The following is a 25,934-nucleotide window of genomic DNA, read 5'->3' as shown; positions in this document are numbered from 1 at the left end:
AGGCTTTTGGTGTCCATTTTTTCAAGTATGTTAAGTCGGTCACTTTCTTATTTTAGTATTTTGTCCAACTGTGGTATCATAGTTACCGTAGCTTAATAAGTTGACAGATAAAATTTCACTTATTTTCCCTGCTCTAAAAATGATTGGTTACTTGGAACTGAAATAATTCTACGGTCACTTTGCTATTATCCACCTAAGCAGAGATGAGTCATGATTCAGACAATCTAGAACAACCTAGAACAGCTTCCCAGATTCACTATGACTTTAAATTTTTTTTAAAAAACCTTACCAATTGCAATTAGTGTGGACATCCGTTTCATACCGCTGACTGAGCCTTAGGAAAACTTTGGCAGTTAAGTTTTGTCCATTAGAAAGGAGTCAATGTGTAATTATATGTAGGTGGTAAGTAACAAAAGAAATGCAAATTTAAAAAAAGAAATCCTTTTCTCCTATAAATTAAAAAAAGAATTCTAGCGTTCAAGGTTGGTGAGGTGTGGGGAAGGCTCAGAAGCATGGATGAGAGGTTTAAAGTGGCATGAGGTTTCTGAAGGGCATTTTGGCAAGACTTATCAAAAAGTACACATCTTTTTCCTGGAACACATCTTTTGACCTAGAAATGTCACTCCTAATAATGCCATTAATGATGGCTTCAAAGATTTCATGACAATGGTATTCATCAAGCCATTATAGGTAATGAAGAATTTGTACAGCTGTTAAAATTAAAGCAAATACTTAGTGAAATGGATATACTACATGTTCAAAACATATTTGAAGGAGAAAAACAGAATATACACCAACCAGTTGGCAGCGGTTTATCTCTAGATTTGGAGATGACAGCTTGACTTTTTTTTCTTATCTGTGTTTCCTAAATTTCTACAATGAATAAATATTTATTCTAAATAAATATTCATTCAATGAATAATAATAATATTTGTTTATTTTTAAATAGGGGAGTAAAAATGGACTGTAATACAATCTTACTTTGTTGCTCTAAACACAAATATTGTCACAATAAGGGTTGTGTTTTTAATATTCAGACCTGGCTATGCAAATAAATATGGGGATGTACGAATACAATGGGAAAAGTGGCTACAGATTAAAGCCAGAGTTCATGAGGAGACCTGACAAGCATTTTGATCCATTCACCGAAGGCATCGTGGATGGGATAGTAGCCAATACTTTATCTGTCAAGGTACGTACCTCTCTATTACAAAACTGTCCCCAACAAAAGTCTCAAACAGTACCTATTTTGCATAAAGAAGTAGTTTAGTCATCAAAAATTTAGAGCTAGCAATATCTCCATCTTCTTCATGCATTTTTCCTTTAAGGACCAAATCTGAATTATAAGTTTCAGAGGCCATATGCATGAGATAAAGGGACTAAGTCCTATTCTTTAATAGGATAAAAATTGGACCCTAAATCAATAAACCAACTTGAAGAGTCACCATGGTTGGTCTTTTCTTTTGGTACAAATATCAGTGACCTATGTTGGAGAAATCTTCTGGTCTTTTATTTCTCCATTTAGTTCTAGAAAAATAGCCACCCTGAGCAAAACTAGAGAAAAAAAGGTATTCTCTCAATTAATTGTTAACTATTGAATAAAAGTTCCCAAGTTACTGTTTTGAAAATCTATCAGTATTCAGGGACTTAAAACACAGAGTAGTGATATTAAGTAAAAGAATTGCTTCATTAAACATACATCTGACCTTAAAATATTAATTCAAAATTATTTCTGCAGTCTTTGAAATTGATGTTACATCATATAATTTTTTTAGCTGTAAGAAAATATTTTGTGCTATGAATGAAAAATCATTTCATAGGAGCTTTTTATGTAAATTCTATAAGCTCTTGGTTGTTGTGGCTGTTTCATTTACTTCTTTAAAGTTTCCTTTCTTGGGGTGCCAGGGTGGCTCAGTCGTTAAGCGTCTGCCTTCGGCTCAGGTCATGATCTCAGGGTCCTGGGATTGAGCCCTGCATCAGGCTCCCTGCTCAGCGGGAAGCCTGCTTCTCCCTCTCCCACTCCCCCTGCTTGTGTTCCTGCTCTCACTATCTCTCTCTCTGTCAAATAATTAAATAAAATCTTTTAAAAATATAAAATAAAATAAAGTTTCCTTTCTTTCCTGTTTAGTTGGGTAACTGTGGAACTAAGAAACGTTTTGTATTGGATATAAATGCAATTTTCAGACTGACCTTAAACCAAAGGCATATGAAAGACTATGTAAAAAAAAAAAAAAAAAAAAAGTTTCGCTAATTTCTATCTACCCTAAGCTTGTTGAGCCCATTTTTACTTTAAAATTTATGTCACTTGACACCAAAGATTAAAAATAAAATTTCAGTGAAGTGTCTCAAAATTATATCTTTTGAAATTATTTCATGCCATGTATCTGAAGAGTGGAGTTGGCAGAATTAGAGCTTCGAGATTATGTTTATTTTAGGAAATTCTTTTCAGCAAAGGATGTTTCATTCCTGCCGAGTTTGATTAAGATAAACTCTTAAGTATCACGACACTGACAAAATATTATTTTTAGAACCCTTGTCAATTGTTGTTATAGTTGGATCAAACTAATAATTTTGTTCTTGTGTGCCAGTTCATCTTGTTTTGTGCATGTGTGCTTGCTTATTTATTTATTTTTTTTAAATTCGGGGCGCCTGGGTGGCTCAGTCATTTAAGTGTCTGACTCTTGGTTTCAGCTCAGGTCATGATCTCAGGGTCATGAGATTTAGCCCCGCGTTGGGCTCCGTGCTGAGCGGGGAGCCTGTGTGTCCCTTTTCCTCTGCTCCTCCCCACTCTGTCAATCTCTCAAATAAATAAATAAATAATTTTTTTAAAATATTTTTAAAAATTCTACCATGAAGGTGTAAGTAGTTAGAAGATGATGACATAGAAACAGGAAAGTGAGTTGAGGGGAAACAGTTGAGACCCAAACAGACATGAGGTGCTGCCTGAGTCCAGAATGGAGCCATGGCTGTTGAGGGGTCAGTGTCCTCAGAACAGACAGGCCAGGCTGCTGTCCCGTCCTGCCTTTCACATGATGGCCAGAGCCAAGAGGCAGCTCGTGTCCCTCCAGTGGTGCCTTTGTTTTGACCTTCTGACCTAGTCTTCCTAGCGTCAGAATGGACTTGGGTGCCCAAAAGATGTTCCACCATCCTATTCTCCTGATGGGAACATTGAAGGTCATTAATTTAGTTAAAAACCTCTGCTTTATTTTTTTTTAAGATTTTATTTATTTATTTATTTGAGAGAGAGAGAGAGAGAGAGAGCTCGAGCACAAGCAGAGGGGAGAGGCAGAGGGAGAAGCAGAGGGAGAGAGAAAGGGAGAAGGAGACTCTCCGCCAAGCAGGGAGCCCAACGCGGGGCTCCATCCCAGGCCCCTGGGATCATGACCTGAGCTGAAGGCAGATGCTTAACCGACTGAGCCACCCAAGTGGTTCCCCAAGAACCTCTGCTTTAACCAAACACCTTAAGTGCACGGAATCCTTGGTGCATCTGATTTCCCAGTGTGACTCACAAGCTTGGAAGTTTCACACATATAAAATGTCTGCTAAGTTGTTCTCCCTTAGAACCTCAAATTAAATAGAGATCATTGCTGGCAGGTCCCAGGCACTCAGGCTAAAGAGAACATTCAGAAGAAATGAGCTATCCTGGGGGCAAATTCAGACAGCCTCTTCCTCGTTTTTCTCTCTAACTGGTTTGGAATTTCTAACCACATCAGCAAATAGCTCATTGGCCTCGCTGAGCCCTTGAGGGCCATTCACAGGCTGACATCATGTCCCACTTCTGGCCCCACCACAGTCTTGATAATTCTGTCCCCTTTCACGGACTTGAGATCAGAAAGCTCCTAGCCACCAGGATATGTGATTTTAAAACTCTTTGAACTCTACAATATCCATAAATTTTATAGCTAAGCAAGGATACCCATAATTGTGTGGACGGCTAACAGGTTGGGGTTAAGAGTGATGATAAACTGTGTTTGATGGTTTAAAGTCGATGTTTGGGTTTTGTTTTTATTATCATTGTAGCTTTTTATTTAAAGTATAACAACTCTGGGGGCACCTGGGTGGCTCAGTCAGTTCAGTGTCTGACTCTTGATCTCAGTTCAGGTCTTGATCTCAGGGTTGTGAGTTCAAGCCCTGCCTTGGAGCCTACTTAAAACTATAAAAATAAAAAAATAAAAGTATAACAACTCCAAGAATTGAATAACATAGTGTTACAACCACTTCTTCAAGTTGAATTTTATGAACAAAAGGAAACTTTTTAAATGCTAGAGTTTCTACTTTGTTATGTTTTAAATTTGTACTGTTAACCTTTTAACTTAATTTACAATCCTGCTAAAATGAGAATTTTTTTCTCTTGTAACATCTTTAAGTATTAGAAAAACCTTTATATTCGGTTGGCTCTAAGATCAATTTTCAACATTTAACAGATGTATCTCAAGTACAAAAAGATAATCTCATCAAACTTTTGGTATTTGTTCATTTATTTCCTCCTATACAATTTTGTCTTACTAACTGACTCCTTCTAACCTCAGCATTTTCAATGTGCCTCTATCAATTTTTTAACCAAAAGAGCAATTTTATTTGTCCTCTTGCCTCTATTTCATTTTGGCTATGATTCAACCAGCATTTGTACCTCCCTAAAGTATTCTCTTATATCACTTACTCATTTTCAAGAGTTCCTTTTTTATTATTTTCTAGATTATATCAGGTCAGTTTCTTTCTGATAAGAAAGTCGGGACTTACGTGGAAGTGGATATGTTTGGTTTGCCTGTGGACACGAGGAGGAAGGCATTTAAGACCAAAACATCACAAGGAAATGCTGTAAATCCTGTCTGGGAAGAAGAGCCCATTGTGTTCAAAAAGGTAGGTCTCATATCCTTGATATGAGATGTAACTGCATATTCTAGGTGTTTCACTCAGAAAAAAAATTACAGGAGGAATTATTTGTTGCTAATTTGGGAATTTACACATTTATTTTTTATTTTTTATTTTTTTTAAAGATTTTATTTATTTATTTGACAGAGAGAGACACAGCGAGAGAGGGAACACAAGCAGGGGGAGTGAGAGAGGGAGAAGCAGGCCTCCCGCTGAGCAGGGAGCCCGATGCGGGGCTCGATCCCAGGACCCTGGGATCCTGACCTGAGCAGAAGGCAGACGCTTAACGACTGAGCCACCCAGGTGCCCCGGAATTTACACATTTATAAAGCAATAGCACTTTGGGGGCTATCTTAAAATCTGTTCAGGATCTCTGTGAATCACTTGTTTGGATTTTCAGAATTGTGTTGTGAAGCACTTAATTCTAGTATACCTCATCTGGAAGACCAGAAAACATATAAATTGACTCATATCCCCTCATAATACAAGTGGTAAATGATATATTTTCATCGTAACTGAAATGAAGTAAAGTGAAAAGTAGGGAATAATATGGTAGCAGAGAGAAGGAAGCCCATACATCCTAAAAAAAGAATATTAATTAAACTTCCTATAACCTCTCGCCTCTGGCAGCTGGTCATTCTATCTTGTCTGGATTCTGTCTGATAGAGTTAAAACCTTTCCATTTGAATGGGCCTTCTGTCTGTCTTCACCAAAAAAACAAATCTTCTACACACATGCTTGTCACACAAAGGAAGACAATAGTCTAGTAGAAAGTGGAATAAACTATCTTACCATACCCTTTGCTTTTATCTGGCCAAAAGATCTAGAAAGGTTGTCTCCTGCAAAGAGAATATCTGTGTTAAAGGTCTCTGTGCTCCCACCATCTTTAATGTGTTGATCAGATTTAATGGTAGTGTCTATTTCAAAGAATTATTAATAAGTATTCCCCAATACACTGAAAACATTAATAAAATGTCTGGCACTTTGAAAATAGCCAACAAATGTTAGCTTGCTCTTGTTACGAAAATTAAATTTTTAAGGATACAGTTAGCCTCATGTTCTCCACACATTTTTTACGTTGTGGGGGGAAAAGATGAGCAATTACTTGTTGCTAATTTGGGAATTATTTATAAAGCAATCTCATTTTGAAAGCTGTTCTGCAACCTCTATTTTTGCATGTTTGCTTTTGCTTTGAAAGTATAAAAGTAATTTGCTTTGAAAATATAAGAGTAGGGGCTCCTAGCTGGTGCAGTCTGTTAAGCATCCAACTCTTGATTTCAGCTCAGGTCATAATCTTGGGTCATGGGAATGAGCCCCATATGGAGCTCCATGCTGGGTATGGAGCCTCCTTCCTCTCTACCTCTCCCTCTGCCCCTCCTCGCCCTCCCCTCCCTGCTCATGCTTGCCCACTCTCTCTCTCCCTCAAAGAAAAAGAAAAAAGAAAATGTAAGTGTAAAGGCTCAAATAGTGGTAAGACTACTAACTTTATATTTAAATGTTTGTCATTTCCATATTGAAGATTACCTTCCTAATTTTTTCCTGGAGTTGCTCCTTCTTGTAACCACTTGTATCCTGCATTTCCCTCTAGGTGGTTCTTCCTTCTCTGGCCTGTTTGAGGATAGCAGTTTATGAAGAAGGAGGTAAATTCATCGGTCACCGGATCTTGCCAGTACAGGCAATTCGGCCAGGTATGGACAGTGTGGTAAGAAACTATCAAAGCTGTCAAGAAAACCATCACCGCCTTATGTGATTGTTCAAGGGTGATTTAGGAAGCTGTCTGAAAACTCAGTGGTTTATAACAAGTGCTCTATCTTTATGCTCACAAGTCTGTGGGTTGGCAGGGTTTGGCTGGGATCAGCTGTGCAGCTGTGCTTTAGGCTGAGGGCTGGAGCTAGGTCTGTTCCCCGTGCGCTCATTCAGGCTTCTGGGAGGAAGGAGCAGTGGCACCCACAATATGGACATTTATGGCCGCCCCCTGGAATGCATATAAGGGCAAGCCCGACTCTGCAAGTGCATTTGAATCCTCTGTTTGCACCACAACCTTAACATCCTGTTGTCTAAAGCAAAGCATATGGCTAAGCCCCAAGTCAAGAAATCACATACAGGGGAAGAATTTGGACCAAGAATTCAGTCTCTGACATACAATTTTAGATTCTCTTTTGTGGGGAAAAACGTGATTGAAAAGGAAAATAATCAGAATCAACATTGTTTTCCTGTCTGATGAGAAAAATAATTTCACGTAAAACCATGTGATGAAAATAAGAAGTGACCTGTTTGTCATCCAAAGTCACCTAAAATAAACACTTCCATCGCATAGATGTTCCTGTGTTGTAACTAATATTGTGAAGAAAATATGTGATACACAGTATTAATGTCACCCTATAGGCTATCACTACATCTGTCTGAGGAATGAGAGGAACCAGCCTCTGATGCTCCCAGCTGTCTTTGTCTACATAGAGGTGAAAGACTATGTCCCAGATACATATGCAGGTAAACAACCTAAGTCAAGGGGATGTTTCTATCTGGGGCCATCCTTATTTCTGTGGTTTAGTGGAAGGAAAATTGGACCAAAAATAGGCAGGAAATTCTGGCCTCAGAATCACTTCTATTTATGTGCGCATGTTGATTAAATTGCTCAAGCCTTTGTGAATAGATTTTAATTTCATTTAAGTCCCAATAAAATATTAAGCATATTTATCTACTAGTAGTATTATTCTTATGGATCCAGCAATTTCTAACCCATGCTACTTGGTACTACAGCAGTGTATCTAGGTCTGTACAATGGCTTTATCTTCAGCCAGTTTTAGAAGCCAGATCCTTTTCATTGGTGAAATCCTAAGTTTAGAGGAATTAACTTGTGACAATGTCAACCAGGAATCATAAATTTAAATACTCATGGTGTTAAGTGGCCTGATTATAAGGTATTGGGGAGTGGTGGAGACTATGGCAAACTTGGAGCACGTGCCTATCCAAAGATGGCAGCCATAACTCACTCCAGATAGACAGTATCATGTGTGAATGATACTCATATTGCCAAGTCTTTGGGTTGTTTCAACAGTCTGGAAAGCAGGCTTTTTATGTGAGATATTTTCCTTCATTTATGAAACACCATTTGGGCCAAATAGGACAAGTGTGTGGGCCATTGTTGGAATGGATGGGCCCCTCAAAATAAACTGAAAACTAGGTAATATTGAGGTATCTTGTGTTGGAGCCTATCCAGTTTGGCTGTCAGAGCTGAATTCCCTTGAGTTCTGTCTTCCTGAGGTTGAAGCAAAGGGTCCTGACTTGTCCATTTCCAAAATGTTGGATGGATGAGTGGATAGTTACATGGTAGATGGAAGAGTGGAAGATGGATGATGACTCGGTGGATGGGTGGGTGAGTAGATAGATGATGAGTGAATGCATGGATGGATGAATGGATGGATGGATAAATGGTTAGTTGGTTGGATGGATGGATGTATGAATGGATGATGGATAATCAATATATCCAGGACCTTTGATCTAAAATGTCTCTTCCTTATTTAGATGTGATTGAAGCTTTGTCAAATCCAATACGATATGTGAATCTGATGGAGCAAAGAGCTAAACAATTGGCTGCATTGACACTGGAAGATGAAGAAGAAGTAAAGAAAGAGGTGAGCGAGTGTTCTAATCTTATGTGGTATTAAGCATGATTTCCACACCCAGTGGCTGGCTTTGCCTATGTAACATCATACCTCATGAGAAGAAAGTAACACATTGGAAAAACTCTTTGATGGAGCTCAACATTGTCTCATAAAACATCTATATGATTGACTGAATTTTTCATATTTCATCCTCTTCTGGTATTCCGTGCCCACACCAGCATCTTATTTTGTGCCTGCATTGAACAGTCCACATCTGGCCATTTCAGGTGAAAGTTTCTAACTGATTTCATATTAATTAAAGGTGACTAAAGCACTTAGAAAAGAAGATAATCATCATGTATTTAGTATTTTTTTTCTTTAATCTAAAGTGCAGGATTTTCAAAGTGCTTTGTGACTTCTTAGAATACATAAAGTCCTTAATACAAATACCTAATGTGTAGTATGAGCCATAAAATGTTTACTACTATTATTACATTGTATACTTAATATATTATAATACATATTCCCAAATAATTGGTGTATTTTTTCTAAATAAGATGTCACAATGCAAAGAGTAATCAAGGAAGGGACTGGAAATATTAGAAGTAAAATTTAAAAATATAAAGCTTCTATGTAGACTCGCAGTCCTTTAGTTTTCAAAAAAGTGAAATATAGTTTAATGATTGGAGGTAACACCAATATTAAAAACAGTGAAAGAAATAAGCTATTTTCAAACTTCATTGAATATTCTGAAGATAAATTCATGGAGAAAGATGAGAAAAAATGGAGAACTATCAGAATGGGGGGGAAATTTTAAAAATTGTTTGGATAACTATAACTAATAGCAAGTCCATAAAAGTTGATAAAATTTATTTTTTTAAGATTTATTTATTTGTTTGAGAGAGAGAGCGAGCATGCAAGCAGGGGGGAGGGGCAGAGGGAGAGGGAGAAGCAGACTCCCCACTGAGTGTGGAGCCCAATGCGGGGCCTGATCCCACGACCCCAAGATCATGACCTGAGCCAAAACCAAGAGTCAGATGCTTAACCAACTAAGCCACCCAGGTGACCCAAGTTGATATAATTTATTAAATAACTTTTTTCTTATTCCAAAAGAAATCTAGGTTTATCATGGAAAATTTTTAAACTAAATAGAAGAAAAGAAAAATCCCAAAGATACTACCTAGAATTCAAACCCCTAAGCCACTCAGACATAACACTGTAAATATGAGTGTATACAAAGCTAGTCTTTTTATGCACAATTATTATTTTTCATAAAATGGGATAATATTCTCTGTGTTTTAACCTTTTATTTTCACTTACTGCAAATATTTTCCATGTCATTAAATACTCTTCTATGACATACCCTTTAATGACTTCATGGTTTTCTATCATATAGCCATACCATAGTTTATTTTTCCAATCCCCTAATATTGGATATTTGAAATACTCCACTCTTTTAAACAGATCTTCAGTGAACATATGTAAATACATTTTTGAGCACATCTATGATTATTTCCTTCTTTTTTTGCATAGAATTTTAGAAATTTTTGATCTAAGATATGTTGAGCTAATTGAACATGAGAAAAAAATGAAAGGAAAGAAAAACATTCAACATAAGAGTAACATTTTCCAGGCTCTTATTTACACTGCCAGCATCATATCCCATAGGACCAGTAGAGAGTGAAATTTAAAGTTAGACTGGTAAGTTTCATAAATAATGCTTTTTGTGGTATGCAATAAATAAGGTTATAGGAAATTTTTACATTGCCAGAAAATTATGCCTAACAGCAGACATGAATATACTTCCAAAGTCATCTGTGCCTCTAACATCTATGCTTAGCATCTGCAGAGGGGAAAAAAACAAATGAGAAACACCTAGGCCCCCTGCGTGAATTTTGAGGGCTTAGTCCAAGCACTCACTGCTTGTGTGGGGCTCACAGAAGGAGGGGTCTTCCCACGCTCCAAGCAGATGCTATTGGTGTCCTACCCAGACCTTCTTTATATTTATAACTTTTAAAAAGATTTTATTTATTTATTTGAGAAGGAGAGTGAGAGAGAGCACGAGCAGGGTGAGGGGCAGAAGGAGAAGCAAACTCCCCACTGAACAGTGAGACCGACTCAGGGCTGGATCCTAGGACCCTGGGATCATGATCTGAGCCGAAGGCAGGTGCTTAACCAACTGAGCCACCCAGGCGCCCTCAGACCTTCATTTTAGTGCTGCTTCACCCACGGCCACAGGACTGCTGCAGGTGTGGGCTGCAGACGGCTCATGGCTGCAGACTTTTCCAGAGGACTGGCCTGGGCTGATAGGAGCTACTTTGCTGGAGATGTCTGGTAGATTATTCTCGGAAGGGGGTGACCCATGCTGAGTGACTGAAAGATCCAGGAGAATAAGAGCCCAGGTCCCTTGCTTCTGGGTGGGCAACTTCTGTATTACAATTCACACTCCTGAGCCCCCATGGGATCAGGCTGAGCCTGGACTCCAGGCTGAGACCACATTTCAACTTAATCCTCTTTCCCGGTCTTACCCTGCTTTCCTCACCTTCCTGCAGTTTCCTCCTATTCTCGGTAAATCACGCACTCAACCACCGCCATGTTGAATTCTGCTTATAGGGAACGTAAGGCTGAACAGTTGCTGTTTTATGCTGAAAATCAAGAACAAATGCCCTTTCTGAATTTTTTGTTTGGGAACCAGAATTTAAATGTTTGACAGCAGTTACATCTTTAATTCTGGTGGTTCTTTAGAGATCATAGCACTTTTTCTTTCCAATGGCCTTCAAAAAGATTAAGAGGAGAAAATTCAGTGAATTTCTCATTTTGCTCATATAGACACCAATATGTAATTAGAGGCTCTCCTTAGAAATCTAACAGAAGCTCTGAAACTCTTTTCTCTTCTACCTGCTTTAGCTCACTAACATATGTAATAAAATATAATTCAAGGTAAAGATAGTTCATGTAGATAGAAATAATCCTTAATAATATCTCTTTAATCAACTGGATGTGTTTTATTTTCTAGGAAATAGAAGTTCAAAGAAGGCATTTTCAAGTGAAATTGCATGTATTGTCACTATTTAGAAACAATGCATTTTCTATCATCAATTTCTACACATTCATTAGCCAGGTTCTCCAAGGAGTGAACCCTCAATTGGAGAGAACATTTCAAGACACCGCCAATTTCTGCTTATATAGTACAGCAATTGAGATAAAAATTCTCCTAATGGGGTATTTTACTCATGGTACACCAGAGAGACCATTTTTCTCGTGATTGCAAAAAAAATGTCACTCTAAGGAACGGGAGACCTAGGGCCTTCAAGATGTCAGGGATCCTGTCACACTACCATCTGTTCAAAGCCTTATCTTTGCACCAAACATCACATATCAAAAATCTATTTAGAGAGAATGCAACGCTAATGGATATAAAAATACAGAAGAAGCATTTTAGGTCAACTTTATTTTTGTTTCTCCTCTAGCAGTGGTGATCAGAAAGGATTTTCAGTAAATGCATAATATTCGTTAAATTTAGAGGATATTTAGACATTTTCAGTTTTAGAAATCATTTTAGAGGCATGGAATCCCATAGATTCCAAATGGTCCAACAGAGAAAATATGATTTTTTTTAAAGATTTTATTTATTTATTTGACAGAGAGGGAGAGAGCAAGCACAAGCAGGGGGAATGGCAGGCAGGGGAGAAGCAGACTCCCTGCTGAGCAAGGAGCCCTATGTGGGGCTCAATCCCAGAACCCTGGGATCATGACCTGAGCTGAAGATAGCTGCTTAACCAACTGAGCCACCCAGGCTCCCGAAAATATAATTTTTTTTTTTACTTTGAAATGTCAAAACCCTAAATGACCTCATTTTTAAAACTCAAGAAAAAAAAATCATTTGCCCTTACCATGTAACTCTAGGAAGGAAAAGTCATTCCACACCTTTGAACACCAGTGTGCCCTTTATCTTGTCTTGTAATGATGTAAGTTTGTTTGAATGAGGCCACTGAAAATAAGTAGCTGTGGTTTTCTCAAAAGAAAATTCTATCTAGGACATGGCAGGCACTGGAGACACTATTTTAGCAGCGAAGACTTTTTTAGTATAATCCTTTTAACTTGGTAGTTATAAAGGTCATTTCTATTTGAAAATTAAAGACTTCATTGGACTGCAAAATATCCTCAGATTTTTAATACTTTAATAAATTATCTTCATAGAGTAATTTGCAAACCAAATAACTAGGCAAGTTGAAAATTTCCCCATGCTTTGAACACTAGATGTTTGATTCAGATCATGTGAAAAGATAGATAGATATCTATATATAAATCCAACATATTTACGTAAGTTAAAGAATAATAGAGATTTTAGTTGCTGGGTTTATTTTATGTCTTTTAAAGTTGTCATTCAGGACACTGGGTTAGTAAAATTGTAGAAAGTTGCCTAATCTGAATTATAACAAAGGCTTTATAATAGTTATAGCAATTTCATTATTTAAAAAAAGGTACATAAAAAATTTTTAAACATAATAAACCACCAAAAAAAAAAGGCCCTCAGTAATCTTGGAGATACTGTTAACATTTTTGATGTATGTCCTTCTAGCAAGTAGATGCATATATATTTTTCTTTTAAAAATATTAATTTTTAAAAATGGTTTCACAATCCTAATGTTTTCATGTGGTTATAGAAATGCCTAATGAGACACCAGTAACACTCCTGATTTTCTATTTTTAAAATACACCTGTAAAGAGAAAAAAGTAAATATCCAATGTATTGAATACAAAATATTATGTGACATCTTTAATGTCCACATGCAGCATTTGAGCATGACTTGCTTTAGCATGTTGGGGAATGCAGAAGCATTTTACTGAGCGCATACTACATACCTGGCACTGTTCTGAGCCCTTTCATGTATTAACACACTTACATCTTAAAATATCCGTATGTCTTGGTTACTATGATTATTCCCATTTAGCAGATGAGGAAACTGAGTACCGGGAGATTCGATTTCTCAGCCAGTGTCACACAACCAGTAAGGAGCAGAGTCGGCGTTGAAATTCAAGCCATCTAGCTCCAGGAATGCTCCATATAGCATTTCTATAAGTCTGATGTGCAGACCAGGGCATCCTGAGTCAGCATGTCTGGGGTGGGGAGAGGCTCAGCATCTCTCACAAGCCCCAGGTGATGGGATAATGCCATTCCACGGAGCATACTTTGAGTAGCAAGGGTATACACTCCACCCCATTGTACTACCTCAATAACAAAACTGCAGTTTTCTGGTAACCGTTAACAAGGACTAAGCTTCATTCCTCTTTCTGTCCTCTATAGCTTGTTGCCTGGATAATTAAGCACAGAATATTAAGACCTTTACTTTAAATGGTAGTAGCAACCTTTGAATTGAATTTTTTGTTGAATCAAATGTCAGGATTCTCCCCCTTTATATTACAAGATTTTACATTGTTCTTTAATAGTGAGATTTATATATGTGGGTTCCATTTAATTAGTTTGTACCCTGGCTTCTGGCCAAAATTCAGTTCCCCCAACTCAAAAACTTCTAAGGCCACATTCATTCACTAAGTGTTCATGTCCACCCTTGGAGAAAGTTATGATATAAGACAGAGAACTTGATACCCCAAACCTTACTCAACCCTCAAGGCCAAAATTTCTGTTCTGAAGAGTTCCCTGTATCATCTGTGTGTGTATTACACAGCAAAGGTGTGTTAGTGGTCTTCATATCACTTTGACATTGAAAGGGAAAGCTGTTTAGTAATACCATATTTTCATTAATTCCAAGAGGCCTACTTTTTAAGTTGTCAGACTCATGTGTTCTTATAAGTGAGCTGGAATGTATCCAAAATAATTTATTTCCTTATTCAGCGTATGGCACTGTAGGCATCTTTGATGGGATTTGATTATTTGAAAAGAAAAAGGGTTTATAGGATCTAGTGTGGATTTCACCAGGAGGATAACAACCACAAAAATTCAAGGTGGTACAACTCATAAGGTTACTGTGTTTAACTTCAGAGAAACATTGGGTGTCATTTAATCTATTTCTAAGACAGAAGCTTGATGCCTCATCCATGGTTCAAGAACTTGGCGCTAAAATCAAAAATGAGGTTTCCTGGTCATTTTGGATTCTCTTTAAATGAAAATCTTGCTCCTCAAATAATAATTTAGCAAAATACCAACTTATAGAAACAATAGTTTCTCACAATCCCTGAACTTTAAAGCATCCAATAGAGTAGGAAGAGAAAATTTGCCTTTTTGGAGATGGCCTTTTAATAATGACACTACCCCTTTATTTCTATATACAGCTCTGGAGTTTACAAGGCATTTTATTGGGTGCCCTGGAAAAAACTAAGCCCTAACTAGACAACACATAATCCCCATTTTTAAAAGAGGGAATAGTTGCTTATCATGGTGGATTGACTTGCCTAATATCGGCAAGCAAAAAATGGAACTAGAGTCTTTTTAAATGAGTTCTCAAGGGAAGACCATATATGAATTTGAGTTGACACTACTCAAGAATTGGTTCAGTCTCACTGCTTTTACAAATTCCTCCATATCAATTTTTCAAATTTCAGTGGATTCAAATAAGGAGCTTTGGGTTCATCTGCCCAAAACAGCACTACAGCCAGAAATTTGAATATTGTAGTCCATGCCAGGCCCCTACCATAGGGACTGTAAAAGTGTGACTCTCAATGACAGTTTTTCACTGTCTAGAGTAAGGCTTCTTAAATTTTACTGTGCATACAGATCACCTGGGGATCTTGTTACAATGCAGATTCAGATTTCATTGTTCTGAAGCAGAGCACAAAATTCTGCATTTCGAAGGAGCTTCCAAGCAATGCTGCAGCTACTGACCTATAGGAACAGATTCTGAGTAGCAAGGCCCTCAGACTTAAGCATCTATCAGAATCACCTGGATCACCTCTTAAAGCACAGATTGCTGGCCTCGCCCTGAGAGTTTCTGACTGAGTAGGTCTGGGGTGAATTTGCATTTCTGATGAGTTTGTTAGTGATGTTGATGCTGCTGGTGAAGGGACCACACGTTGAGAACCAATGCTGTGGAGTCCTACATCTGTGTCTCACTTGGGACGCTCCCCATGTGGAATTAAAAAGCCATTATTCCATCCACTCTAAAATGTCAGCTTTATCACAGGACCCCAGTAGGGCTCCAAGAGAAACTCTCTTCTCAGGGAATTGTCCAGAATCTGTTTTGTGAGTGATTGACCGTAGTCTCTGCCGAGTGATTTGGCTTAATCCAAAAGATACATTCCCACAAGATGAATGTTAAGGGTGGTTGGTCTACAATCTTTTTTTTTTTTTTTCAAGTAAATGCTTTGTTTATTGATATTCCTTTTCATCTTTATTCAAATATGCATATTCATTTTTTTTCTCATATGTGGTCACTTTATAGATAACATTTTCATTTGTAGCATTATATGGTGAGTGGTTTTCCCTTTTGCTTGTTTTGTAAAATCTTCCTTCCCATTATACAACATCCCTGCCTTTTCCTATTCTTACAGGAAAAAAAAAAAACAAAAACAAAAACCCAGTACTTGAAGATAGATATACAAGGATGTTTGTACAAGCATTGTTCTCTGTAGGTGCAAAAAGTAGAAAGAAGGTTAGCTGTCCATCCAGAATACATGGTATTGCATCCATTCTGTGAAACAGTATGTGGCTTTTAAAACCAACTGTTGGCGTCTCTGATTTCCTGGCCCAGAACAATGCAGGTGGCTTGAGTAGTGAAGTGTCCACGCAATTTTTATTTTGTAAAAGGACATCACAAAAATTCCTTGTATGGTCTACATTCATTTTAAAAAGAAAAATTCATGATTTCTGCCCAACTATAAAGAGTTCATTTCTTCTGATTTCTTTGGCGACTGTATTAAATATTTCTAATAAATTAAAATGGGCAGGAATGATAATATATGTAACATATATAAAATTGTGTCTCCCTTTAATCTCTTTCTAAATAAACTGCCATAATTCTGAATTACATGCAGATTCTCTGCAGACAAGAGCAGCATCTTCATTCACTCACTGATTCATTCATTCAAAAAAAATTGTTTTCTTATGGTAGCATAAGGTGGTTCTTTAGTTTCAGGACCTTGTCATTGACAGTGTATGTAGTGATTATATGTGAGCTGAAAACAAAATGCAGATTTCTTCATTTATTCATTCAATTAAAAAATTTTTGAACACAACTTTGTCAGTCACCATGCTGAGCATTATATACTATATATATTATATGTAATATATGTAACATATTATTAATTATATATAATATATAATAATATATAACATGTATTATTAATAACATATATTAATTATATAAAATGATGAAAAAAATCAGATGCTCTCGTAGGCCTTACAATCTGGAGGAAGAGACTAACATTAATAAAAATTCATGCATATACATGTGAACAGCTGTTACAAATGTTTCAACAAAGATACCATGTGAATGCTGATGACTTTTTATGTGATCACAGATATGACAAAAACTGAAGTCAACAGATGAATTTATTCAGCTCCTTAAAGCTGTCTTCTGCTTCTAACTCACTCTGGTAGATTCTTCACAATATAGTTTTGCCATCATTTATTATAAAAATTTTCAAACGTAGCCAAATGTTGAAAGAATTGTATAATGAACATCTATATATCAATCACCTGGATTCCACAATTTAAATTTTGATGCATTTGCTTTATCATATCTATATTCATCCATCCCTCTATCTATTCATTATTCTATCTTATTTTTTAATGCATTTCAAAGTAGGTTGCAAATATTAGTATACTTCATCCTGAAATGCTTCAGAATACATACATCGGGAGGTTTTTAGAAATGTTTTTAATTCCTTAGACATGTGCAGTAGATACATTATTTAATTTCATCCAGGTAATATGAATTCAAGGTACCAATTGTATGTATGGTTGAGGAAGTTCTATCTTGAGGGAAAAGCCCACATCTGTCCTGAATGGACTGGATTTCTACATGATGACATTATAAGACTTGCCCTTGATATTCAGTAAAAGCTGATGGCCCTGCCCCTTACTCATCTGGTATCTGAATCAAGATGCTGTCATCCTAACCACTACATGGAAGGGATTATACTTCTTACGTGATTCAGGCAGGACAGCATGACCCAACACCTCCAATAGTACAATAAATATTTGGTATTTGAAAGACCCCTTACTTACTATATTACCCTTTCAAATAAATTCCCCAAATCCTAGTTTTCTATTGCTTGATTGTCAGATCCAAATTTTCAATGCGCTGGATGGAAATCTTTTCAACTGGTGTGCCAAATGGCATCACCTCCTTCTGCAAAACTTGTAAAAGAAAACGGCCTTCCCAGTAATCCTCTTACTAATCCACTTGTGTTATAATTTACAGTCACTTCTGTTCGTTTTGAAAAGAGGAAGGATATAAATTTTTTTTAAATAAAATCTTGGTTTTAACAAGTCCGTTATCCCATGTTTTGAAGGAAAAATATTGTAATGCTTCCATTTGGCCACTAGAGGGCAGGCACCTACTGCTGTAGTTCATTCTGCACAATTTTCTCCACCCAACTAAGCAAAATCTAGTGCAACTAACATACTATCTTCTGAAACTTCTTTCCTTGTAATTTATTTAATTGGATCCCAGGAAGCTCTCCATTAAATTGAGAAAACTGAAATTTCTTGTTCTTTTGTTTCTATCGCAATTTCCAGTAAAACATGAAAGTATTTCATGCTTATTTTATTTAAACTCATAAAAAAGAATATTTGGGGAAAGGCTAGGCAGAAATAAAGCCACAGGGGTTGATCCCCACTGATTCTTTTGATCAGGACAAGGAATTTGGTTTTTGCATTTCAGTTCACATATCTATAAAGGGGAATTATTCAACCTCTCAGTGATGATGTCAAAACCTTTCATTCTAGTATTGTATTACTACTATAGGCATTTTTTGTTTCTCAGTTCTTGTGTTTAGCTGTTCTATTTAACTCATTTAGCTTTTTAGACATGAATGCCTTTTTAGTGTAACAGAGTAAACTTTTTGAGAATGATGTTCACATTTATACATCTCTAAATTTCAGCTGCAAATTAAGTTACCTTTGTGGTTCCTTAAAAGTTGCTATTAGCATAGAATTCAGAGTGGAGTAGGGCAGCAGTGAAATTCAGACTTTAGATTCTAACACATATTCGAACACCAATCCTGCTGTTAAGTGGGTGGCCTCTAGCAAGTTATATGACTTTTAATAAAGTCTTTAGTAAAGACCTTTTTTTAAAGATTTATTTATCCATTTATTTGAGAGAGAGAGAAAAAGAGAGCACAGAGGGGGAGAGGGAGAAGCAGACTCCCCGCTGAGCAGGGACCCTGGGATCATGACCTGAGCCAAAGGCAGATGCTTAACCAACTAAGCCACCCAGGCGCCCCTAGTAAAGACCTGTAATAACACCTTGGATTTCTTTGCTTTATGGTGGAGTTGAGCAGGCAGCCCACATAGGCTGCCATGAGGTTGGTGTGTCTAACAACATCGAGCACTCGCTGATCTACAGCTGCTTCTATAAGCACTCTCCATGAGGGAACAGTTGATTAGAATTTGTACCTACTGCCCTTGGTTAACATAGTATTTTAAACATCAGTCTGATATATTTGCCATCATAGATTCTTACTAAATTAATAAATAAAATTTGTTTCCGGAATATCATAAGAGACACCTGACAAGTATCAAGCAAAAACAAAAAACAAAAAACAAAAAAAAGCAAAAACAAAAAAACTGTGGAGGAGCCCCCAGATTCCTTAGTCCAGCATTCAGTCCTCCTCACCCGCCCTTTGTTCTCCACCTTCGTCGGGCCCCTGGGGCGAGGAGGTGGGGCGTGGCGGGCTGCCGCTCACTTGGCCCACTGCATTTCCCAGCATGCCCGTCTCGCGCCACCATTGCCGGGGCGCTCACCCTGACACAGTCTCCGAATTGTAGACAAACCCTGCTCCTCCGAGCAGAGCGTACAGATCGGCAGCTTCTGGGCCAAATGTGGTCTGAAGATGTGCTTGTTTGGCCTCAGTGATTTAAAATTAGGAGCGTTCACACATACGCACACACAAAATTCGTTTTCCCCTTTTCCCGAAGCCTGGGCAATAATAGGCTGAAGCTGAGTGGCAGCCGCCCCTTTCCAGGAGCTCCCACTCCAACTCTGGCCATGGCCCCGCTTTGCCCTGTTGCGTTAAGTCTGGTCAGTTTGTTCATTTCCATCCTTTCCATTAACAGCCTATTCATGTACAGTCTGAGGGGCGCCTGGCTGGCCCAGTCGGTGGGGTGTGCGACTCTTGACCTCGGGGTTGTGGGTTCAAGCCCCACGCTGGGTACAGAGATTACATAAAAATACAATCTTGAAAAGACTGTACGGTGTGAATGGCGCCCCCTGGAGTTCTGCGGTGCAATCCACCTTCCTGGAGACAGGAAGCTTATCTCAAAATCCAGCGCCAAACCTTGGTGGTCTCTTTATCATCAGTTATAACTGTAACGTGTTTGCCTGCATGCTTATTCAACATTTATCGGCCTTAAAAAAAAAAAATCTCTCTGAATTGATACATTATGTCAGTTTCTGGGATGTAGGGCTTTGTCTTGCATAACCTTATAAGCAGAGATTTATTTTTCCTTCAACCTGACTCAAGTTGATGATTGAACTTGGCTTCCCAAGGGCGTACAACTACATGGAATGTCTGCAAACCTGATACAAGGAGAAAATAGGCTTGCTGGATTCATTTTGAACACACTTCCAGCCTGATACCTCCAAGACACTAAGTTTGGTTGCCAAAAAAACCGCATACTATTGCCTTCATGAAAGCTGGCCTGCTATCACCTCTTTTTTCCTCCCTCAGAATTTTCTTTTACCCTTTCTCCAGAGGGCTAATTTTAGCCCGCTGTCACATTGGGAAAAAATGTGATTTATCTCCCACATGGTTCCAGAAACCTGCCTGGATATAGATGGGGAAGGTCGGATGCCCATGGAACAGGAGTACCCTCCTCCCGTGTCCCAGGCAGCTGAGTTTGGTGACTGCAGGCTGGGAGGCTGGGAAGGCTGGGAAGCTTTCTCTTACCTTATTTTACCCAGAGGACCAGGTCCTGCTGATGTCCCAGGACCCTTCCCCACATTCCCTTTACTTCAGTCCATCCTGTGCAATGTACATGCATCTCCTTTATGAATTTTGTGGCCAAACATCTATGATATTTCTTCTCAAGTGTCCCACAAACCCAAATGCCTGCAGGAGTGAGACAGGTAAAGCCTAAATGAGTAAAGAGGGAACCATCCTAAGAGGGGTAGAAACCACTCCATTCTAGCCCAGCGTGGGGAATGCGGGCCCAGCATTGCCGATCTGATTTTTCAAGAAAAGTAAGAAATGGGGCGCCTGGGTGGCTCAGTCTTTAAGCGTCTGCCTTTCGGCTCAGGTCGTGATCTCAGGGTCCTCGGGTTGAGCCCCGCATCGGGCTTCCTGCTCAGCGGGGAGCCTGCTTCCCCCTCTCCCACTCCCCCTGCTTGTGTTCCCTCTCTCGCTGTGTCTCTCCCTGTCAAATAAATAAATAAAATCTTAAAAAAAAAAAGTAAGAAATTCGTTTTATTAACATAAAATCTCCTTCATTAAAATCTTTGGCAAACTTGGGTGAGCCAAAGAAAACATTTCCATGCACTGTGTTTGGACCCCATGCCTCCAGTTTACAATTTTTTTTTAAGTTTTATTTATTTAAGTAATCTCTACCCCCAATGTGGGGCTCGAACTCACAACCCAAGATCAAGAGTCACATGCCCCTCTAACTGAGCCAACCAGGCACCCCGACTTTGCAATTTTTTGGTGAACAAAAAATATGCAATCCCTCCCTTTGGCATAATGCTTCTAGGGAGAATTTTCCTGAAGGATGTAACTTAATAATGCAAGCAGAGTAGCCATTTTTTTCAAAAAGCAGTGTTCTACCATGGTGAGTTCTGTAGGCTGGCTCATTTCCCCCTTTAGGTTCCTGCCTTCCCCACTTCATTCCCAGCCACGCGTCCCAGGGCTCATCACTTGCACTTCAATACCACTAGCCATGAGCAGGCCATGGTAGATAAGTTGGGGTGATTTGTTGAATTGAAATAAGTTCTGCCATCACGGGAAGCAGTTTTGGAACTCGTGTTTTAACGATGCTTTTGGGGGACAGAGTCAAAGCCACTTGTGACAATCATTCTCATCTTACATTTTATAAAAATGTTTTCATATGACCTTCTGCTGTCTGTAATTACATGACAAAATATCACAAGGTTGGGCTCCAAATGACTTCTAGCTATTTCCTAATATATATTTTTTATGTACTACCAAGTAGAATATTGGGATAGCCATTTTCAGTAATGTCTGCCATGAACTTGGATGGCAATTCTAAGAAAAGTGTTGTGGGGCATTTCAGAATTGAAATGCATCATTGCAATGGTATGTGATGACTACTGAAGCAATTATTTTATTTATTTTTATTTTTAGTAATTTAATTTAGTAATTTAATAATTTAGTAATTTATTATTACTTATTCAACAAACATTTATTAATGTTTATTCTATATAGAACACAGTGGACTAGCTGCTGGAAGGAATGGAGTAGAGATTTCATAAATTCCAGTGCACTTATTATTATTATTTACTGGTAGTATTGTACAAACTTAAAAGCTTTATTTATTTTAGACATATCTATTCACTCTGTGCCAGGAACTATTCTAAGCATTTTATAACTATTAACTTATTTGATCCTTTAAACAACCTTACAGTGTACGTAATATTATGATACCCAGTACAGACACATCTTCATCTATAAAGATGAGGAAATTGAGGCAGAGAAGTAAGTGACTTGCCCAATACTACACTGCTAACAAGTGGCAAGGCCAGGGGTGCCGGGCTGGTGCAGTCCATTGAGCATCTGACTCTTGGTTTTGGCTCAGATTGTGATCTCAGGTTTGTGAGATCGAGCCCCGCATTGAGCTCTGTGCTTAGCACAGAGTCTGCTTGAGATTTTTTTCTCCCTGTCCCTCTGTTCCTCCTGCTTATCCCCCACCCTCTCTCTTAAATAAATAAATAAATCTTTAAAATAAGTGGCAAGGCCAGATTGTGACCCCAGGTAAGTTTGACTCCAAAATCTGTGCTTGAAACCACTGTACCAGTTAGCTACTGCTGCATAACAAAAACTCATGTGTTTGTGGTCAGCTGGGCCTGGCTGGTCTAGGAGATCCTTGCCTAGATGACCCAGCTCTCCTCCATATGGTGTCTCATCCTCCACAGTTGTAGCAGGGGTCTGAGAAAGAGAGGGAAAATTTGCAAATACCTTTTCTTTTTTTTTTTTTTTAAAGATTTTATTTATTTATTTGAGACAGAGAGAATGAGAGACAGAGAGCATGAGAGGGAGGAGGGTCAGAGGGAGAAGCAGACTCCCTGCTGAGCAGGGAGCCCGATGCGGGACTCGATCCCGGGACTCCAGGATCATGACCTGAGCCGAAGGCAGTCGCTTAACCAACTGAGCCACCCAGGCGCCCGCAAATACCTTTTCAATCTTCCACTTGCAGCAAATTTGCTACTGTCTCATTTGACCAAAGCAAATCACATGGTTATATCCATGTGGGAGGGCACTACAAAGGGGCATGGGCATTGAAAAGTGTACAAATCGGGGCTTTTTAATATAATTAACCTACTGGGGTCATGGTTCAACACCATGCTATTTTTATCCTACTTTCCAGACAGTTTCAATTTGATATTTCAGACCCCAGATGAGTTGTGAAAATGCTAAATCAAATGTAGCCTTGTTGGCTTAGGAAAGTCATAAAAGAACAGTAGAAAATGTGGAAAATGAAATGATGTTTATGATTATAGACTGATCCTGGGGAAACACCATCGGAAGTTCCGAATGAAGCCAGGACAACTCCAGCAGAAAACGGAGTGAATCACACTACATCCTTGGCACCCAAACCACCCTCCCAGGCTCTCCACAGCCAACCAGCTCCAGGTAAACACTCTGAAAAGAGAGCTATACGACATGACTAAAAGCCTCCAATTTATTTGTGCCACTCAAAGAGAAAGCATGAGAAAAGATGCAAGGACGTAGGAGGAGCTCCAGAAATGTGGAATGAATGAATGAATGCCAAGAGAGATTCATGAGTGCTCATCTTATGGTAACATAAGTTATCATCTTATGAAGCTACAACAAACCATCGCCCAGATCTCCATGTCTATTTAGTGATCAGTTATAATGCATGTGGGGGCAGGGTTTGTGAAGGGTTCTTCATGCAACTTATAAAGAGCTATGCTTGACAAGCTCATTCTTAGCTCTACCTTACAATGCCAACAATTCCTTTCCATCTTTCTCCAACTTATTTTTCAATGGCCTTGGGTGTCCACCATGCGCTGAGCACTCTTTTCAGCCCTTCAAGTGGATTGACTCATTTCACCCTAGTGCCAGGGCTATGAGGGTAGCTTCTGTCATTGTCCCCATTGGGCAGATGAAGAAATTGGTTTTAAGATGGAGAAGTACTTCCTGAAGGCCACATAGCTAGTGAAGAAGGAAGTCAGGGTGGACACAGTTCTCTATGATCCCAGTTCTTGCTTTCAACTCTATTCCTACCAAAGGTCCACTCTTGTCTCACTCCTTAGAAAAATCCTTTGATTTCTGTGCAGCTAACTTTGACCTTTGATCTAAGACTGCTTTAGGCAATTCTCTCTCCTATGTATGTCCCCTTTCCCCAGTAGATGGTAGGCTCCCCAGGCTTCAGTTTGATGCTTCCTTTGCACAGACCTGAGGAATAGCATGTCCTTGATCACTTTTTGTTGAATGGGTTAATATAAAGTAAATAAAAGGGAGAAGAATTTCCTTCCATGAAGTTATGTCTTCCTTGTCTCCTTCCTTCCTCGTCCTACTACAGCATGGCAGTGACGAAATCCAGATTTTTTTGTTTGGAAGGGAAAGGGCATTTCTCATGAGGGAGAGTGGGATTTTTAAAAGAGCAAATCATTTTGAATTTGTATCAAGTGTGCATGAACTGGGCCCTGTGCTTTTAAGAAGGTTGTTGAGATCATTAACAGTAAGAAGATGATTTGATCATAAAGAGTGATATTTTCAAATGAAGAGTTTTATATACCAAATACAAACATTTTGAGAGCTTCTGGAATATAAATAAGTCATTTAAATATATGAGTAAATATAGTCTTGTGCTTTGAAGAGTAAAAGAAAATTTGGCATTTTAGCACTTGATTTTTTTAACTTGATGTTTTGAAATAATTTGACTTACAGAATCACTTTTAAAAATGGCACAGAATCGCAAAACTGATCTCTTCTTCTCTAGGGTTAACATCTGTCAGAATCATGGTGCTGTTATCAGACCAGGATATTAACATTGGCACAGACCTCATTTGAACTTCACCTGCTTTCTACTAATGTCTTTTTCTTTTTTTTTTTTTTAAGTAGGCTCCATGCCCAGCATGAAGCTCAATGTGGGGCTTGAACTCATGACCCTGAGATCAAGACCTGAGCTGAAATTAAGAGTCCGACACTTAACCAACTGAGCCACCCAGGCGCCCCTTTACTAATGTCTTCTTATTGCTCCAGGTTCCAACTCAGGATCCCACATTGTATTTAATTGTCATGTCTCCTTAATCTCCTTGAATCTATGACAGTCCCTCAGTCTGTCCTGTCTTTTATGACCTTGACACTTTTGAAGAGTACTGGTCAGTTCTTTTGTGCAATATCCCTCAATTTGGGTTTGTCTGATGTTTTCTCGCAATTAGAGTGAAGTTTTGCATTTTGGGTGAGAATATCACAGAGACAAAACTGTCCCTCTCACTGCATCATATTAGGGGTACCTGATGTTAGTATTTCTCATTATCGACGATGTTGGAGCACTTGGTTGAGGTGGAGCCAGCTAGGTTTTTAAACTGAAAGTTCTCATTTCCCTTTTGTAGATAATAGTTGTCTTGGGGGAGATGCTTTGAGCCTATGAAAATATCCTTTTTGTCCTTCAACTTATCTGATAATTTTGGAATCCCCCAGTGGATCTTGCCTGCCTCAGTTATTACTGCCTGCAGGTCAGCGTTTGATTTTTAAAAGTCCACTTGCCATTCCTGATCTTGCCAAAAGGTGGCAATAGCATTGTTAAAATGGAATTTGTTGACCGTTTTGATTCAAAGTGGAGGGATGTCCTTTCTGTCTGTAAATGGAGCATATAGACTTGCATTTAATTAGGTTTGCCTCAAAGTAACAAAATGAAGACATTGCTTCCAGGGGGTTTTTTTGCGAGTGATTTTCTCCTAGAATTTGTTATTTCTCCATAAAAAGACTTAGACTCAAGGGCCAAACTTAGTTGTTTTACGGGAAGAACACACTTTTTAAAGTTAAAGGAGGCTATTTCTTTTGTCTCTTTATTTCAGGTTCTGTAAAGGCACCTGCCAAAACAGAAGATCTTATTCAGAGTGTTTTAACAGGTAA

At 38.5% G+C, this 25,934-nt stretch overlaps 1 protein-coding gene across 1 annotated transcript in view; it reads left to right on the top strand.

Annotated features, from left to right (window-relative positions):
• PLCB1 (phospholipase C beta 1) overlaps nucleotides 1–25,934 on the top strand; it is a 679,194-nt gene that overhangs the window by 540,086 nt on the left and 113,174 nt on the right. Inside the window, exons 19-25 of the mRNA XM_021688914.1 lie at nucleotides 1,038–1,192; nucleotides 4,696–4,860; nucleotides 6,461–6,560; nucleotides 7,258–7,362; nucleotides 8,398–8,507; nucleotides 23,330–23,462; nucleotides 25,877–25,930. Coding sequence (XP_021544589.1) covers nucleotides 1,038–1,192; nucleotides 4,696–4,860; nucleotides 6,461–6,560; nucleotides 7,258–7,362; nucleotides 8,398–8,507; nucleotides 23,330–23,462; nucleotides 25,877–25,930 — 822 coding nt within the window. The remainder of the gene's footprint in view (nucleotides 1–1,037; nucleotides 1,193–4,695; nucleotides 4,861–6,460; nucleotides 6,561–7,257; nucleotides 7,363–8,397; nucleotides 8,508–23,329; nucleotides 23,463–25,876; nucleotides 25,931–25,934) is intronic.

The sequence above is a fragment of the Neomonachus schauinslandi genome, chromosome 10 (assembly GCF_002201575.2).
Source record: "Neomonachus schauinslandi chromosome 10, ASM220157v2, whole genome shotgun sequence".
Lineage (NCBI taxonomy): Eukaryota > Metazoa > Chordata > Mammalia > Carnivora > Phocidae > Neomonachus > Neomonachus schauinslandi.
This window is presented reverse-complemented; position numbering and strand designations above follow the sequence as displayed.